The sequence below is a fragment of the Humulus lupulus genome, chromosome 8, assembly GCF_963169125.1.
Source record: "Humulus lupulus chromosome 8, drHumLupu1.1, whole genome shotgun sequence".
NCBI lineage: Eukaryota > Viridiplantae > Streptophyta > Magnoliopsida > Rosales > Cannabaceae > Humulus > Humulus lupulus.
Genome location: NC_084800.1, coordinates 73,576,581 through 73,593,332, shown reverse-complemented (window position 1 = coordinate 73,593,332; position 16,752 = coordinate 73,576,581). Strand labels below are relative to the sequence as shown.

The following is a 16,752-nucleotide window of genomic DNA, read 5'->3' as shown; positions in this document are numbered from 1 at the left end:
TTAGATTTGATTTTGTTTTCACACCTGACTAAGCAACCAGGTACCATAGCAATTGGTTATTTTTTTTAGATTTGATTTTTTTTTCTTAAGTTTTTTTTTTCGAATTGTAAATAATATTATATTTTAAAAAAAATACAATATAAGGTAATTAATAAATAATAATTAGTATACTTAAAAAAAAACATATCAAGAAAATAGCATGGTAGGTCCGTTTATAAAACCGACCTACTAAGTACCTACTAAATTGCATAATAGGTCGGTTCTATCATTGATGATTTCTTGTCATAACATAAATTTTTTATGACTATATGTCGTTTTTAATCTTAACAAATAATTATTTGTGATTGAAAGTATTATACAGTAACAATTTGTCCTTGAGCAAAAATATATTTAGTCACAATAAATTATTATTTTTGTTGCTAATACTTTTAGCTACGGACTTTTAAATATATTTTTAGTCACAAATTTTATTGTAATCATGGAAACAATATTATTTATAGTTAAATCTTGGATCTGAATTTTTTTCTTCCAAAATATGTAAGATCCTATCACAATTACTTTATTACAACGATAAAAGTAGTAATTAGTTACAACTTTTTCTTAGTTCAAGAGTAGTAGCTGGTTACGATTTTGAAACCAAAAGAAAAAAGTTTTCCCAAACTTGTAACCTGTTACCAGTTTTAAACTTGTAACTGTTACCAGTTTTAAACTTGTAACCTGTTACCAGTTTTAAACTTGTAACTGTTACCAGTTTTAAACTTGTAACCTGTTACAAGTTTTAAACTTGAAAAAGTTGTAACCGGTTATAATTTATCTCATTGCTGGTTACCTGAATAAAATTTTGAAAAAAAGGACAATTTCATATTCAAATTCTCAACTCATAAATCAATTGTTGGTCTCAATTTTTGTAATAGAATTGTAGATCGACTAATATTGATCTTGAGTAGCATAAAATCAATCGAAATTGTGAATGAAAGTTTACAATATGTGGGAATGTGAAAAATTTTGAAACTTAATTGCCAACAAATAAGAGTATAAATCCTGTAAATATTTTGGTAGAAAAAGATAGTGATCGAGGTAGAATGACATATGAAATTATATTATTACATTAATTGTAGTGGACAAAATTCGTATACTTGAAAAATAATAGTCCAACAAGCAGTCAGTCAGCCCAATAAGCTATCTAACTAGCCAAGAAGGCCCAAAGCCCATGTAAAATAGGCTCGCATATACAAAGTACCATCCAATTACCCAAAACCATACCCGGACCCGAATTCGGATACACTCAGTCAGCCAGGGACCTTGAAACAGTCAAGGCTCCCATCACGTTCGCCAAGAATCTCGGAATAAAACCACTTGGAGCGAGTCAAGCGAAGGAGAAAGACGGAGGAGGACGGAACGAGGAGGAGGACAATAAATAAGACCATCAGAGGTTGAGAAAAGGCATCAAATAATCACTGAACTTTCTTTACTCTCTAATTGAAACGAAGGCTACTCTATTTCTGAGCAATCCAGTCAAGCAAGACTAATTAGTCAGTCTGATTGGACCTGACCTAGTCGCTTGACTCCTCCGTCATCGCCACCGTCACTCTGACCATTTTACGACTCCTTCATCCATCATCATTTCGACTATTTATATCTTAATTTTATTACTTTCTATTAGCTCTCGTTACAACCCGACTGACTTGAGCGTCGGAGTCCCTTTGGCTGACACCCCACCGGTGCTCCCAATTGAACTCTCGTCTCTCTTCTTTTTGTTATTGACAGGTTGCTGGTGCCCATCTAATCAATTGTAGGAAATCACCTCTACAATTTGGCGCCCACCGTGGGGCCCTAGCAATCAAACGATCAACAAAGAGATCAAAAAGTTCACTTGAGAGCCATGTCAGACGTGACTGAGACACCCGATCTGTCTGCTCAACTCGCTGCTCTTACTGCCCAGATGAATGAAGAACGCGAGAAAATGAGGAGGCTCGAAACTGAAAATGCTGACCTGCTCGTACGAATGGAGGCCATGTCCTCTCAAGCCACCGAGGCTCAGCCATCCCGCTTCCGAGGCCCAGTCAGCCCTATGCAACCTCTGGGAGACCTCACTCCTATCTCTAACAGTGATGGACCGAATCAGACAGTTCCATCACCCTCGGTAAGGAATTATCAAACTCCACCCACCATGTCTAACATTCAAAATTATGTTGTCAATACAGGCGAACAGGTAACCATGACTGAACGTGGACATTCATCTGCGCCCGGATCACAGCAGATTCCGGGAATCAGCCAGCCAGCCGGTGCAGCTGGACAGCAACAGATTCCAGGAGCCAGTCAGCCAGCCGGTGCAGCTGGATAGCAACAGATTCCAGGAGCCAGTCAGCCAGCCACTGGACCCGGACAGCAACAGATTCCAGGAGCCAGTCAGCCAGTCACTGGACCCGGACAGCAGCAGGTTCTAAGTGCTAGTCAGCCTACCATTGGAGCCAGCCAGATCATCATTGGAGCTGGTCAGAATATACCTGAGCAACAGGCAATCGGATTTAATCACCCAGTCTTGAGCGAGCCAATCCGCCGAGCAACCACAAGCTCATTTCCAATCCAAGATCCTGAGTTGGCTCGAAAGTTAGCTGAGATGGAGGCGCTCATTCAACGGATTCCTGGGATGCCGGCTCCGATTAAGAAGAGTGCAGCAAGCTGTTATGCGGACTCTCCATTCGTAGACGACATTGCACTAGTGGAAATGCCAAAGAAGTTCAACTTCCCAAATATGAAGATGTTTGACGGGACGTCTGACCCGGATGATCACATCGCACAGTATAGGCAGAGGATGTTCACCGTTGCCATCCCACGTGATATGAGGGAAGCATGCATGTGTAAGGGGTTTGGTTCTAGTCTGATTGGACCAGCCCTCCAGTGGTATACTAATTTACCTAATAATTCTATTTCTACTTTTGCACAATTGACTGACACTTTTGTTGAGCAGTTTGCTAGTAGCAGGAAACTTGAAAAGTCTGCAGAAGACCTCTACATCATAGTTCAACGACGGGGTGAGCCTTTACGAGAGTACGTAGGCCGCTTCAACAAAGAAAAGGTTTCTATAACCCATTGTAATCAGGACACAGCCATCTCAGCCTTCCGCAAGGGACTCCGGTACGACTCAGACCTATACAAAGAACTTACCAAGTATCCTTGCAAGACGATGGAAGATGTTCTCGCCAAAGCCTGGGCACAGATCAAGTGGGAGGAGGATGAAGTTAACTATTATCACTCTTCTCCGAGGAAAGACACTCGAAGAGACTCGAGGGCAGGCAGACGGCAGAGTGATAGACGATCCGAGCCATACCCGTATCCCAACAGATCAGAGAACAGAAGGAGGGTGTGCGGGATGATTCTTCCGACCCATTTAGCGACACCGTTGCCCTTTCGTTCCCTTCCAATGCTGCGGCCTATAGTGAGATTGGGCCTCACTTAGGAGAGATTGATAAGTTGTTGTGGCCCGAAGATGATCACAGAATGGAGCAGGTTGGTACGGATGGGTCAATTGATACCACTGTTTCTCATTTGTTCCAGGTACGAATATTTCATTTAGTTTTGTTTGTGCCGACTAGCTGATTTCTCTTGTTGTCTTACATTTTCTTTTTTATGTGTCAGGGTTTGCAAGGGGTCATTTGGCTGAAGAAGAAAATCAAGTCCTTAATGGCAACTCTAAAGGAAGTAAGGAGTCAGAGAAATGATCTTCGGGGTGAAGTTAGTCGGCTGAAAGATTCCAAGAAGGAGTCTGATCAACTCATAGCTGATTTGAAGGCTCAACTAGAATCCAAGGAAGCTGATGTCGAGAAGCTGAGAGTGACTCTTGGTCAAGTTGATGATTTGAAAGCCGAGGTTGCTTCGTTGGAGAATCGGATGTTGGTCATTGGGCTGGAGGCTGAGATCCAATGCCGTGGCGTAATGGCTAGTGAGTTTCGGGATGGTAAGGCTGATAGCTGGGATGTTCCCAAATACATTGCTGATCTTGAGGAATTGGAGAAGATGAGGGCTGAAGAGATAACCCGGGCCGAAGAGTTAGCCACTTCTTTTGGCATCATGACTACTAATGATCTGGTTGTGGATGACTGATTCCTCTTCTACTCGTGTTCATTGTCGTGGGATAACAGAGTTTGTCGGGCCTTTTCTAGTTGTAGTATGAACTTTTTCTTATGTAGTATTGTATCCTGATCTAACTGACCTAGTTTTGTTGTATTATGGCTTGTTGTAGCTTTTGTTAGTGTTGTTTAAGTTATTGTTCTGGTAGCTTTTGTAGTCCTTGTATCGGATGCTGATTGGCTGAATGACTTATGGAGTATTAGTGTCTTATTCCCCCAATCTAAGTATAAAGTGACTTAGTCAATTTATATTTAGATTTGTTATTGAACTGTTCGTAGTATATATATAAAGAAAAAATGGTTGTGATAGGGGGCTGCGCTCCGTGGAGCTGCCTACATACCCTTTGCAGGGATCAAGCCCAAATGTAGTTCTGACACTTCCTGCATTATAAGTGTCAGTATGTTGCTCGAATGAAGATCTTGTGAGAATACTGATGAAAGAAAATGAAAGTAGACTGGGTTAAGTTAAGAGTGATACAGTCTCAAGTGGATAGCATTCCAGCTGTTGTTGATATCGCGTCCCTCCTTTGTTTGTAGCTTGTATGCTCCATGTCCGACTACCTTTGTGATGAGGTAGGGACCTTCCCATGTCGGGGCGAGCTTACCTGCTCCAGCTTCCTTAGTGTTCTGGAAGACTCTTCGTAGAACCCAATCTCCTACTTTGAATGTCCGAGTGCGGATGTTCTTGTTGTAATGTCTGGCTATGCTCTGTTGATAGGCTGAGACTCTTAAGAGTGCTTTGTCCCTTCTTTCGTCGATGGTGTCGAGTTCATGGCACATGTTTTCCCAATTTTCTTCGTCTGTAGTTAGCTCATATCTGGCTGTCGGAACTTCGCTCTCAGTTGGGATGACTGCCTCCATCCCGTAAGCTAATGAGAATGGTGTCTCCCCTGTCGCAGTCCTGGTTGTGGTTCGATAGGACCACAGGACTCCTGGCAACTCGTCAGCCCATCTTCCCTTAGCTTTTTCGAGGCGCTTCTTGATGTTGTTCATGATGGTCTTGTTGGATGACTCTGCCTGTCCATTTGCTTGGGGATACCTTGGTGTCGAGAAGCTGAGCTTGATGTTCCAGAACTTGCAGAAGTCTTGGAAGTCGAAACTGATGAATTGAGAACCATTGTCTGTCACAATTTCTTTTGGTACTCCGTACCTACAGATCACATTCTTCCAAATGAAACCCTTTACTTCTTTGTCTCGGACTTGGTGGAATGAGTCTGCTTCGATCCACTTGCTGAAGTAGTCGGTCACTGCAAGCATGTACATTTTCTGTCCTGGTGCGGTTGGAAGCTTGCCTACTATATCCATCCCCCATTTCATGAATGGCCAAGGGGACGTGATTGAGATGAGACGCTCCGGAGGTTGGTGGGATATCTGAGCGAACCGTTGGCATTTGTCGCATCGTCTGGCATAGTCAGAGGCATCAGCTCGCATGGTTGGCCAGTAGTAGCCTTGTGTTAGGGCACGGTGCGCCAAGCTTCGTCCTCCAGAGTGGTTGCCGCACTCTCCTTCATGCAACTCAGCCAGTACGTATTTGGCCTCTGCAGGGTTAATGCATTTCAAATATGGACCAGAAAATGAACGTTTATATAGTTTACCTTGTATAATAGTGAAGCGGGCTGACTGAGCCTTGACCCGACGTGCTTCGTTCTTATCTTCGGGAAGTATGTCATGTTCTAAGTACTCGACTATTGAAGTCATCCATGTTCGGTTGTTGGAGATGTCATTAACTTGCTCTTCTTCATCTTTCCAGACAGCTGGCCATTGGAGATATACTACAGGTATTGTCTTGGGGTCGGTTGTCTGGATGAAGGATCCAAGGTTTGCTAATGCATCTGCATGGCTGTTCTCCCCTCTTGGTACTTGGTTGATAGTGAACTCGTCGAAGACTGACTGCAACTCTTTAGTCTTGTTGAGGTAGGCAGTCATCTTGTTATCCCGGGCCTGGTAGCTACCTTGCATTTGGTTGACTACCAATTGAGAATCACTGAAGACCACGATCTTTTTTATTCCCATGTCTTTGGCCAGTCCGAGTCCTGCTATCATTGCTTCGTATTCAGCTTCATTGTTGGTAGCTTTGAACCCGCATCGGACTGCTTGTTCGATTATGTCACCTTGGGGTGAAGTCAGGACGAGTCCGAGTCCACTTCCTCTGGTGTTACTTGAGCCGTCTACTTGCAACTTCCAGATTCCGACTGATTGTCCCTCGGTCAGACAACAAAGTTCTTTTTCTGCCTGCACATGCATGTTAGGTGTAAAATCTGCAATGAAATCAGCTAATACCTGAGATTTGAGGGAAGTTCGTGGCTTGTATGTTACTTCGTACTCGCTGAGCTCTACCGCCCACTTGGTAAGTCTGCCTGACAATTCTGGTTTATGGAGGATTGTTTTGAGTGGGAAGGTGGTCAAGACCGTTATTGGATGGCACTGGAAGTATGGGCGTAGCTTCCTTGCTGCGTGGATGAGTGCTAGTGCAAGCTTCTCCAGCTGGCTATATCGGGTTTCTGCATTAAGCAAAGCTTTGCTTACATAGTAGACTGGAGACTGCTTGCCTTCCTCTTCCCGGACTAGGACTGCGCTAACTGCCGTCTCGGATACTGCTAGATAGATGAATAATGTCTCATTGTCTTTTGGCTTTGAGAGGAGAGGCGGGCTGGTCAGGTACTGTTTTAGCTGGCCCAGTGCCTCTTCGCATTCAGCTGTCCACTCGAAGGTTTTTGATTTCCTTAGCGTGTTGAAGAAGTGGTGACATCGTTCTGAAGACTTTGAGATGAATCGGCTGAGTGCTGCAATGCGTCCAGTTAGTTTCTGTACGTCTTTTATGCACGTTGGGGAAAGAATCCTTTGGATTGACTCTATCTGTGCTGGGTTTGCCTCGATTCCCCTTTGGGTTACAAGGTACCCAAGGAACTTTCCTGCAGTCACACCAAAAGAACATTTAGTTGGATTCAGTTTCATATTATATTTCCTGAGAATGTCAAAAGATTGTTTTAAATGGTTGATATGGTCCTCTGCAATGAGGGATTTGACGAGCATGTCGTCAATGTAGACTTCCATCGTCTTCCCCAGTAATCCGGCAAACATCTTGTTGACTAGTCTCTGATATGTTGCTCCTGCGTTCTTCAATCCGAATGGCATGACCTTGTAGCAGAATATGCCTAAGTTGGTCATGAAGGCTGTCTTTTCCTGGTCGTCTGGATGCATCAGGATCTGGTTGTATCCTGAGTATGCGTCCATGAAGCTTAGGAGTTCATGACCGGCTGTGGCGTCTACTAGCATGTCTATGTGCGGTAATGGGAACGAGTCTTTTGGACACGCCTTGTTGAGGTCTGTGAAGTCAATGCAAACTCGCCATTTGCCATTCTTTTTTTTCACAATGACTACGTTAGCCAACCAGTCGGGATAATGCACCTCCCTCACGAACCCATTATCAATAAGGTTTTGAACTTCTTCGTTAATGGCTTTGTTCCTTTCAGGGGCAAATTTTCTTCTTTTTTGCTTCCTTGGTGGGTAGTCTGGATCAACCTGCAATTTATGGACAATTATTTTGGGGTCAATTCCAGTCATGTCCGCATGGGACCAAGCAAAACAATCATAATGGGCAGATAAAAAGTCAATGAGCTTAGTTCTGATGTCAGGATCCAATCGTGATCCGATTTGGACTTTGTGATCTGGAAAGTCCGGATGTATCTGGACTTCGTCCAACTCCTCCATGTCTGGTTGGTTCAACTGGGAGTCAGTCAGTCTGTCTTCCTGTAATTGCTATAACTGAGCGGGTTTGGGTTTCATGGTAGTCTGGTAACACGCTCTCGAATCTTTCTGTTGGCCTTTAATTTCTTTTACTCCCCACTTAGTTGGGAACCTTAAAACTTGGTGGTATGTTGAAGGGACTGCCTCCATTTCATGTATCCATGGTCGTCCCAGTATCACGTTGTAAGCAGACGGAGAGTCTACTACCAGGAATCTTGTGCATAGATTGACTCCTTCGGCATAGACAGGTAGCTCGATCTCTCCTAGTGTGTTCTTTTGTTCTCCACTGAAACCGATGAGGATTGTAGTCTTCTTTATAATCTTTGATTCATCTATCCCCATTTCCCTGAGAGCACTTAAAAATAAAATGTTAGCTGAACTACCATTATCAATAAGTATACGTTTAGTAAGACAATTAGCAATGTAAAGTGCAATGACAAGAGCATCATGATGTGGGTTGAGGAGTCTGGTTGACTCTATTGTTGAGAAACTGATGGTTTGAGCTGGTAGGTTGATGGTATTCTTCTCTGTCTCGTCGGACTCTCCTTTGACCCAGTTGGTCTGCCTGGCATGTCTTTTGGCTGCTGAATGGGTGACTCCGCTTACCTCAGAGCCACCAGTTATTACGTTCACCGTCCGTTCATGAGTAGGTGGTTTCGGCGGGGTTACTTCTCTTCGGACGACTGACCTGTCTGCCTCCTGCTGGAATGTTCTTTTGCCTTTGTCTGTAAGTAAGTCAGTCAGGTGACCACGCTTTAACAGGTTGGATACTTCGAGTTTTAAGGCAATGCACTCATCCGTTCGGTGACCGTGGTCATTGTGGAATTCACACCATTTTGCTTTGTCTCGCTGGTCAGACGGAGTCCTCATCCTTTCCGGCCATTTCACTTTGTCTCCGAGTCCTTTCAGTACGCCAACGACTTCAGCTGGTGAAATTGAAAGATTGTATTCTGGTATCTTTGGTCCATCTCGCAGACGTGTCTCGGACGACCGGTTGTACTCCCTCATCAACATGTTGCCAATCAGCATCCGATACAAGGACTACAAAAGCTACCAGAACAATAACTTAAACAACACTAACAAAAGCTACAACAAGCCATAATACAACAAAACTAGGTCAGTTAGATCAGGATACAATACTACATAAGAAAAAGTTCATACTACAACTAGAAAAGGCCCGACAAACTCTGTTATCCCACGACAATGAACACGAGTAGAAGAGGAATCAGTCATCCACAACCAGATCATTAGTAGTCATGATGCCAAAAGAAGTGGCTAACTCTTCGGCCCGGGTTATCTCTTCAGCCCTCATCTTCTCCAATTCCTCAAGATCAGCAATGTATTTGGGAACATCCCAGCTATCAGCCTTACCATCCCGAAGCTCACTAGCCATTACGCCACGGCATTGGATCTCAGCCTCCAGCCCAATGACCAACATCCGATTCTCCAACGAAGCAACCTCGGCTTTCAAATCATCAACTTGACCAAGAGTCACTCTCAGCTTCTCGACATCAGCTTCCTTGGATTCTAGTTGAGCCTTCAAATCAGCTATGAGTTGATCAGACTCCTTCTTGGAATCTTTCAGCCGACTAACTTCACCCCGAAGATCATTTCTCTGACTCCTTACTTCCTTTAGAGTTGCCATTAAGGACTTGATTTTCTTCTTCAGCCAAATGACCCCTTGCAAACCCTGACACATAAAAAAGAAAATGTAAGACAACAAGAGAAATCAGCTAGTCGGCACAAACAAAACTAAATGAAATATTCGTACCTGGAACAAATGAGAAACAGTGGTATCAATTGACCCATCCGTACCAACCTGCTCCATTCTGTGATCATCTTCGGGCCACAACAACTTATCAATCTCTCCTAAGTGAGGCCCAATCTCACTATAGGCCGCAGCATTGGAAGGGAACGAAAGGGCAACGGTGTCGCTAAATGGGTCGGAAGAATCATCCCGCACAGCCTTCTTCTTTTTTTTCGTCTGACTCCGCGTCAAAACAGGGGGATCAGCCGGAGGCACAACAACCTCTCTATCAGCTTCTGAGCTCCCAACGGACGATTTCTTTGCTTGACGCAAACGTTCCAAGGCATTGGAACCGGTTAGAGGAAGTGTAAAGGGTCGGGACATAGCTACGTCTGCAAACAACCGCTCACTTGTCGTCAATTCAGTCAAAAAATTGGGAGTATATCCCAAGACTTCTAAACTTCTCTTGATAAACACAACACGAGGATTATCAGGACTCTGTAGAAGAGGAATACCTTCAGGGAGTTTTTCAACAGAGCGCCACAAAGAACTCTGACGAAGACTCGATTCAGACAGCAAATCACTCCACTCACGCTCCGCCTCAGGAATAGCAAGAATACTCTTAAGTCGACCAGAAGACTCCCTCGAATCCCAAAGGTACTCAACTCGAAGCCTACCTGCAAAATGATAGAAGTATCAGCACACAAAATAAAATAAAAACAACAACAACATGTATATGCAAGGAAACGGATTAGTAGGCAAGCATAAAAGACTCACATGCAGGAGACCATGAACAAGGTATCCTACTATCAGCAGGTAACCCCAACGAGACGAAAGGGACGAAGAAGTAACGGTCCTTCCACCTCTTATCTCCACTCTTCAAACTAATAATTAAAGGAGGGTCCTTCCCCCTAGTTGTTAACTGGTACCTACCTTTGTCATTAAGGTGTGCCTTCAAGTAGTAAGCTCTCAACAGGTCAGCCACCCCAAGTGTTATCTTGTGCCTTTCACAAAGGACTTCGAGAGACATCAAAATCCGCCATGAATTTGGCATTAGTTGTCCGGGCGAAATCTCGTGGTACTCACACAACTCAACGACTAATCGGGGGATGGGAAACCGAAGCCCTTCTTTGAAGGGAAGTTCATACAGACACACCCAACCAGGTAAGTGCCAGTCAGGCCGCTCCGCCTTAGCAGGAGCATGCAGACTGATGGTATCAGGGATCTCATAATGACGACGAAGATAGGTCAACTCACCTAAACTTATGGAAGACCTAGGATTAGAACTAAGCATACTACCAGAACCCGGCATACCACCATCAATAGGTTCGTTAGAATCTATTCCCCTTCCAGTAACATCACCTAAAGGACGACCCCCCAATTCTACTACTGTAATTCGGTTGCAATCAACCATCTCAGCAGAACTTTGAAAGAGAGAACTAAAATCTTCTTCACTAAACGAACAAGACAGTCGACAGACTGAATCAGCGTGACTATCACACCTACTTGTAGACATAATGAGCTGATCACCTAGAGCAAAACAACAGCTAAGCCTTAAGGAACACAAAAAAGACATGAAGAATATTTAGCTCGATACACAATCAAGAAGCGCTGGACGACTCATCAATCAATCAGTCAGACGGACCAAACATAAAAAACATATGATTAAACGAGGCAAAACAGACTACTATATCAAATTAGATTACAAAGTATTCAGTTAAACAGCAGTCAGCCTATAAGTCTCTACTAATCAGTCAGACATACCACTCAGCTCAAGGAACAGAAACACATGAATTAGACATACGCCTAAACAACAGAAATTCATATGCCACCATTGCAATCAGATCAAACGCAAACAGAAAATCTACAGGATCAAACAAAAATAACAGTTGAATAAACTAACCTAGCACGAAGAACATGAAGAACACGAAGAACACAAAGAACATGCATAAGGACATTGAAAGGAAAACAAATGAGAGAAAACTTACCTCTTGAGAAGCTCTTTTACTCCACACCTTGCACCTCCTCTCCAAGCCTTCCTCAAATGAATGCAATAGTAAAAACAAACCACCCTTATATAGGCACACAAATCCACCCGATTAGTGCCAAGTGTCAACCATCAGGTGGCCCTACCAAAAAGGATTTAAATTCCTAAGGACACTTAAAGTCTCAGAGACAAATGAAAATTCACATTGAGCGCACTAGGCCCACTCGGCCATCTCCCCCGGACACACTACCTCCTCGGCAGACCACTCGGCCCAAACACACGAGTCACTCGGCCACCCAGGCGAAGCACTCGGCCCACCCGGAGGAGCACTCGGCCATGCCGACAAAGCACTCGGCCACCCCGGTAAAGCACTCGGGGGAGCAATCAGCCATGCCAACGAAACACTCGGCCTTCCCGGAGGAACACTCGGCTCGTGCAGCCCATTCAGTCGGCCAACATGTGACCCACTCGGCCATGCCTCAGGGCCACCCCGTGGACCACTAGGCCAGAAGGCCGTTCGGCCCAAGCATCCAGTCGGCCCAAGCAGCCGGTCGGCCAACCAGGCCCGCGCGCATCCGCAATCCACTCGGACAGCCGGATGCATATGTGCTCATTACTCGGCCGGATGCGTAGGTGCGCATCACTCGGCCGCAAAGTAAGCAGCCAGTCGGCCCAAACAGCCGATCGGCCAACCAGGCCGCGCGCATCCACAGGTCACTCGGACAGCCGGATGCGTAGGTGCCCATCAGCGAGACCCCCGTGAATAATTTCTGAAAAAGGTAAATTGAGTCAATGCATATTCTGTAACTATTGGGAAAATGGATAAATTCTGATGGAATTAATTTCTTTTTTACTCTTTGATAAAAGAATGAATTCTATACCAAAGAGTGAGGGACAAACTGTAGTGGACAAAATTCGTATACTTGAAAAATAATAGTCCAACAAGCAGTCAGTCAGCCCAATAAGCTATCTAACTAGCCAAGAAGGCCCAAAGCCCATGTAAAATAGGCTCGCATATACAAAGTACCATCCAATTACCCAAAACCATACCCGGACCCGAATTCGGATACACTCAGTCAGCCAGGGACCTTGAAACAGTCAAGGCTCCCATCACGTTCGCCAAGAATCTCGGAATAAAACCACTTGGAGCGAGTCAAGCGAAGGAGAAAGACGGAGGAGGACGGAACGAGGAGGAGGACAATAAATAAGACCATCAGAGGTTGAGAAAAGGCATCAAATAATCACTGAACTTTCTTTACTCTCTAATTGAAACGAAGGCTACTCTATTTCTGAGCAATCCAGTCAAGCAAGACTAATTAGTCAGTCTGATTGGACCTGACCTAGTCGCTTGACTCCTCCGTCATCGCCACCGTCACTCTGACCATTTTACGACTCCTTCATCCATCATCATTTCGACTATTTATATCTTAATTTTATTACTTTCTATTAGCTCTCGTTACAACCCGACTGACTTGAGCGTCGGAGTCCCTTTGGCTGACACCCCACTGGTGCTCCCAATTGAACTCTCGTCTCTCTTCTTTTTGTTATTGACAGGTTGCTGGTGCCCATCTAATCAATTGTAGGAAATCACCTCTACATTAATTATCTCTTTAATTAAAATTTTAAGATGGCATATATGTAAGTTTCACTATAAATAATATTGTTTCCATAATTACAATAAAAATTGTGACTAAAAATATATTTAAAAGTCCGTAGCTAAAAGTATTAGCAACAAAAATAATAATTTATTGTGACTACATATATTTTTGCTCAAGGACAAATTGTTACTGTATAATACTTTCAGTCACAAATAATTATTGTTAAGATTAAAAACGACATATAGTCATAAAAAATTTATGTTATGACAAGAAATCATCAATGATAATTTATGTTATGCATGGCAGGTCGGTTCCTTAAAAACCGACCTGCCATGCTTCTCTTTGACTAACATGATAGGTCGGTTCCCTGAATACCGACTTATGAACATATATTAAGTCGGTTTCTGCAGAACTGACCTACCATGACCGATGCCTGATGTCTAGATTGTAGTAGTGATTGGCCGCGGCCAACATGATCTCCTGGCCGCGACCTCCGCGCGAACATGACCCAGAATATGACCCGTGGCCACGGCCGTGCGACAAATTTTTCTTTAAAATTTAAATTTTAAATGTAATTATTGGGGGCTATAAAAGGGATTAGGGTTAACTTTTATCATAACTTTGGATTGCGATTTTTAGAGGCTAGAGCAGCAGAGGAGGAGGAAAAAACATCATCATCTATATTCTTCAATCTAGTTTTTCATTCTTCTCAAAACACTTTTATTTTCATTGAATATTTATGTTTATGAATATGAAATATGATTATGGAATAGTTTTCTTTATAGTTAAGGATTATTTCAAAACCCTAGACATGATATCTTGAATGCATTGATGAATTTTATTTTTTTTATTCCCTTATATTAAATTGCTTCTATTTTTCTATTTGAATGTCATGGATCTTGTAAAATCTTGTTTAGATGGCCACTAATTAAGGTTTTGCATTGTTCTACTATCATCTTAGGATTTCTATTCACCTAATAGTTTAGGATTCTAAGTAAAGTGATAAATTGCAATTAAGGTATTGTGACGGGTATTCAAATTGTGATGAGAAATAGAACCTAGGTTAAATGAATTGCATGCTTAATGAATTTGTTGCCTAGATTAACCTGTTTCCACAAAGTGTAATGAGTTTATTGCTGGGTAAAAAGGGTTAATTAAGAGCACTTAGCTTTAATTAATTATATTAGGCAAATTGGGATAATTGACTGCTTAAGTGTTATATGCGGGGTTAATAGTTTAATTGGGAATATGGAATATTATTCATCATTGTTGATAGATTGATTGTTGAAGGTGGAGAGTAATTCTTGACTATTTCTTTAATATCGGTATATCCTTATTTATTCAATCATTGATATTTATTTCATTTTATGTTTTTAGCTATTAAAACTAAAACCCCTTTTTAATTTTAATCTAGTATTAGCATTGGTCTAGAATTAACTGTTGGCGTTAGGGTCAATAGCGACACATTTTAACTGTCGGCATTGGTCTCGAATTAACTGTCGGCGTTGGGGTCAATAGCGACAGTCAAAAGCAACGGTGACAGTTATTAGCTGTCGGCGTTGGTCTCTATGCCTACAGTTTTTAACTGTCGGCGTAGAGTCACACTAAGCAACCACGACAGTCAACAAAGTTGACTGTCATGGTTGGGTGTCGGGAAAGCCCAGTTTTGTAGTAGTGAGTGAGAGTGAGGGTGAGGGTGCGGGGACGGTGGCGGTGCGGCTACAATCAGCTGGCTGAGATCGAGAGTGAGGGTGAGGGTGAGGGTGCAGCGACGGTGGCGGTGAGGCTGAGATCGAGAGTGAGGGTGCAGCGGCGGTGAGGCTGAGATCGAGAGTGATAGTGAGGGTGAGGGTGCAGCGGCGACGGTGGCGATGAGGCTGAGATCGAGAGTGAGGGTGAGGGTGCAGCGGCGGTGCGGCGGCTGAGATCGAGAGTGAGAGTGAGAGTGAGGGTGAGGTCTGCGACAATAAATAAATCGAAACTATAAGGCAAAGAGGAAAATGAGGGTCTATGGCTGTGTAATTAGGTTTTATGCAGTGGAGGAGAATGATAAAATGTATCAGGGGCGATATTCTATAATAATTTTAACAAGTGGCAAAAATTTTAAAATATCAGGGGCGACTGAGATCAATATCAGGGGCGACTAATGATGTGTCGCCCCTGATTCTAGAGTATTAGGGGCGACATATAGTCGCCCCTAATAATTTTCACAATTTCAAAACATCAGGGGCGACTCAGACCAATATCAGGGGCGACTAATGATGTGTCGCCCCTGATGCTATAATATTAGGGGCGACGTGTCGCCCCTAATAATTTTCACAAATGGCGAAAATCTCTCAACATCAGGGGCGACTTATACCAATATCAGGGGCGACTAATGATGTGTCGCCCCTGATTTTTAGAATATTAGGGGCGACATATAGTCGCCCCTAATAGAGTCGCCTCTAAAACCAATTTTTCTTGTAGTGCGCATAGAAGCGATGTCAACAGAGGGAACACGTAACTCAGAAAGCAAAGATTGAATCCAAGTTACCTCTATTACAATACTAGCCAAGCTACGAAACTTTGCCTCAGTTGAGGAATGAGAAATGGTAGTCTGCTTTTTGGACTACCAAGCTACTAGATTATCACCGAGAGATATGCAAAACCTGGTGGTAGATCTCCTGTCATCAAGATTAGACGCCCAATCTACATCACAGTAGGCAACTAAGTTCAACTGAGCAGCACATTTGAAAGACAAACCATAGTCTAATGTTCCAGCCAAGTACCTTAAGATACATTTGACAGCAACCCAATGAGATTATAACGGGGAATACATGAATTGGCAAACCTTATTTACACTGAAGGCAATGACAGGCCTAGCAATTGTAGCATATTGCAAACCCCTAACAATGGATCTATACAAAGTAGCATCAACAACAGGATCGCTACCATAGTTAGACAACCTTAGTCCACTATTCGTAGGAGTGCTCTGAGTCTTAACACCTTTCATCTAAGCCTTGCACAAAAGATCTTGAAGATATTTTTTTTGAGACAGAAGAACCCCATCAGAAGTGTGAAACACTTGAATGCCCAAGAAATAATTAACAATACCAAAATCTTTTAAAGCAAAAGTAGCACTCAGATCAGTATAATGAGAGAGGAAACTAACTGATCACTACTACCAATCACCAAAATATCATCAACATATACTAACACATAAGTGTAGCCGGTAGAAGTAGCTCTAACAAACAAAGAATGATCTGTTTTAGCCAAGACAAATCCAAAGCCAGTAAGAGTAGTCGAAAGCTTCTCAAACCAAGCTCGTGCACTACAACAATTTTCACTTTTATAATGACTCTCTATAATGACTTACACCAATGGCGTAAGACATTAAAAATATTCAGGGATATTTTAAGTCTAAGGGTGTAAGTCATTAAAAGTTATTGTTTATGACTGTGTGGGTAAGTCATTAAAAGTAGTGAGAGACGTTAATTATTTAGAATAAATTAAAAAATCAGAATAAAATAATTAATTTATATATCAATATAAGATTATGGGAGA

The 16,752-nt window shown here is 42.9% G+C and overlaps 3 protein-coding genes across 3 annotated transcripts; all 3 read right to left on the bottom strand.

The window, feature by feature from the left end:
- Positions 1 to 7,889: 7,889 nt before the first annotated feature.
- Positions 7,890 to 8,906, bottom strand: LOC133795623 (uncharacterized). Its single transcript, XM_062233077.1, has one exon. The coding sequence runs from the start codon at positions 8,904 to 8,906 to the stop codon at positions 7,890 to 7,892; it is 1,017 nt and encodes a 338-aa protein (XP_062089061.1).
- LOC133795622 (uncharacterized) lies at positions 8,901 to 11,582 on the bottom strand. The gene is made up of 4 exons (XM_062233076.1): positions 11,528 to 11,582; positions 10,402 to 11,154; positions 9,649 to 10,301; positions 8,901 to 9,567 (listed from the first exon to the last, which is right to left on the bottom strand). Exons 1-4 carry the CDS (start codon positions 11,580 to 11,582, stop codon positions 9,103 to 9,105), a joined length of 1,926 nt encoding a protein of 641 aa, XP_062089060.1. The 3' UTR covers positions 8,901 to 9,102.
- A 4,235-nt stretch (positions 11,583 to 15,817) lies between these two features.
- LOC133795620 (uncharacterized mitochondrial protein AtMg00810-like) lies at positions 15,818 to 16,201 on the bottom strand. Its single transcript, XM_062233074.1, has 2 exons — positions 16,040 to 16,201; positions 15,818 to 15,925 (listed from the first exon to the last, which is right to left on the bottom strand). The coding sequence occupies exons 1-2, from the start codon at positions 16,199 to 16,201 to the stop codon at positions 15,818 to 15,820; spliced, it is 270 nt and encodes an 89-aa protein (XP_062089058.1).
- Between the last annotated feature and the right edge of the window lie 551 nt (positions 16,202 to 16,752).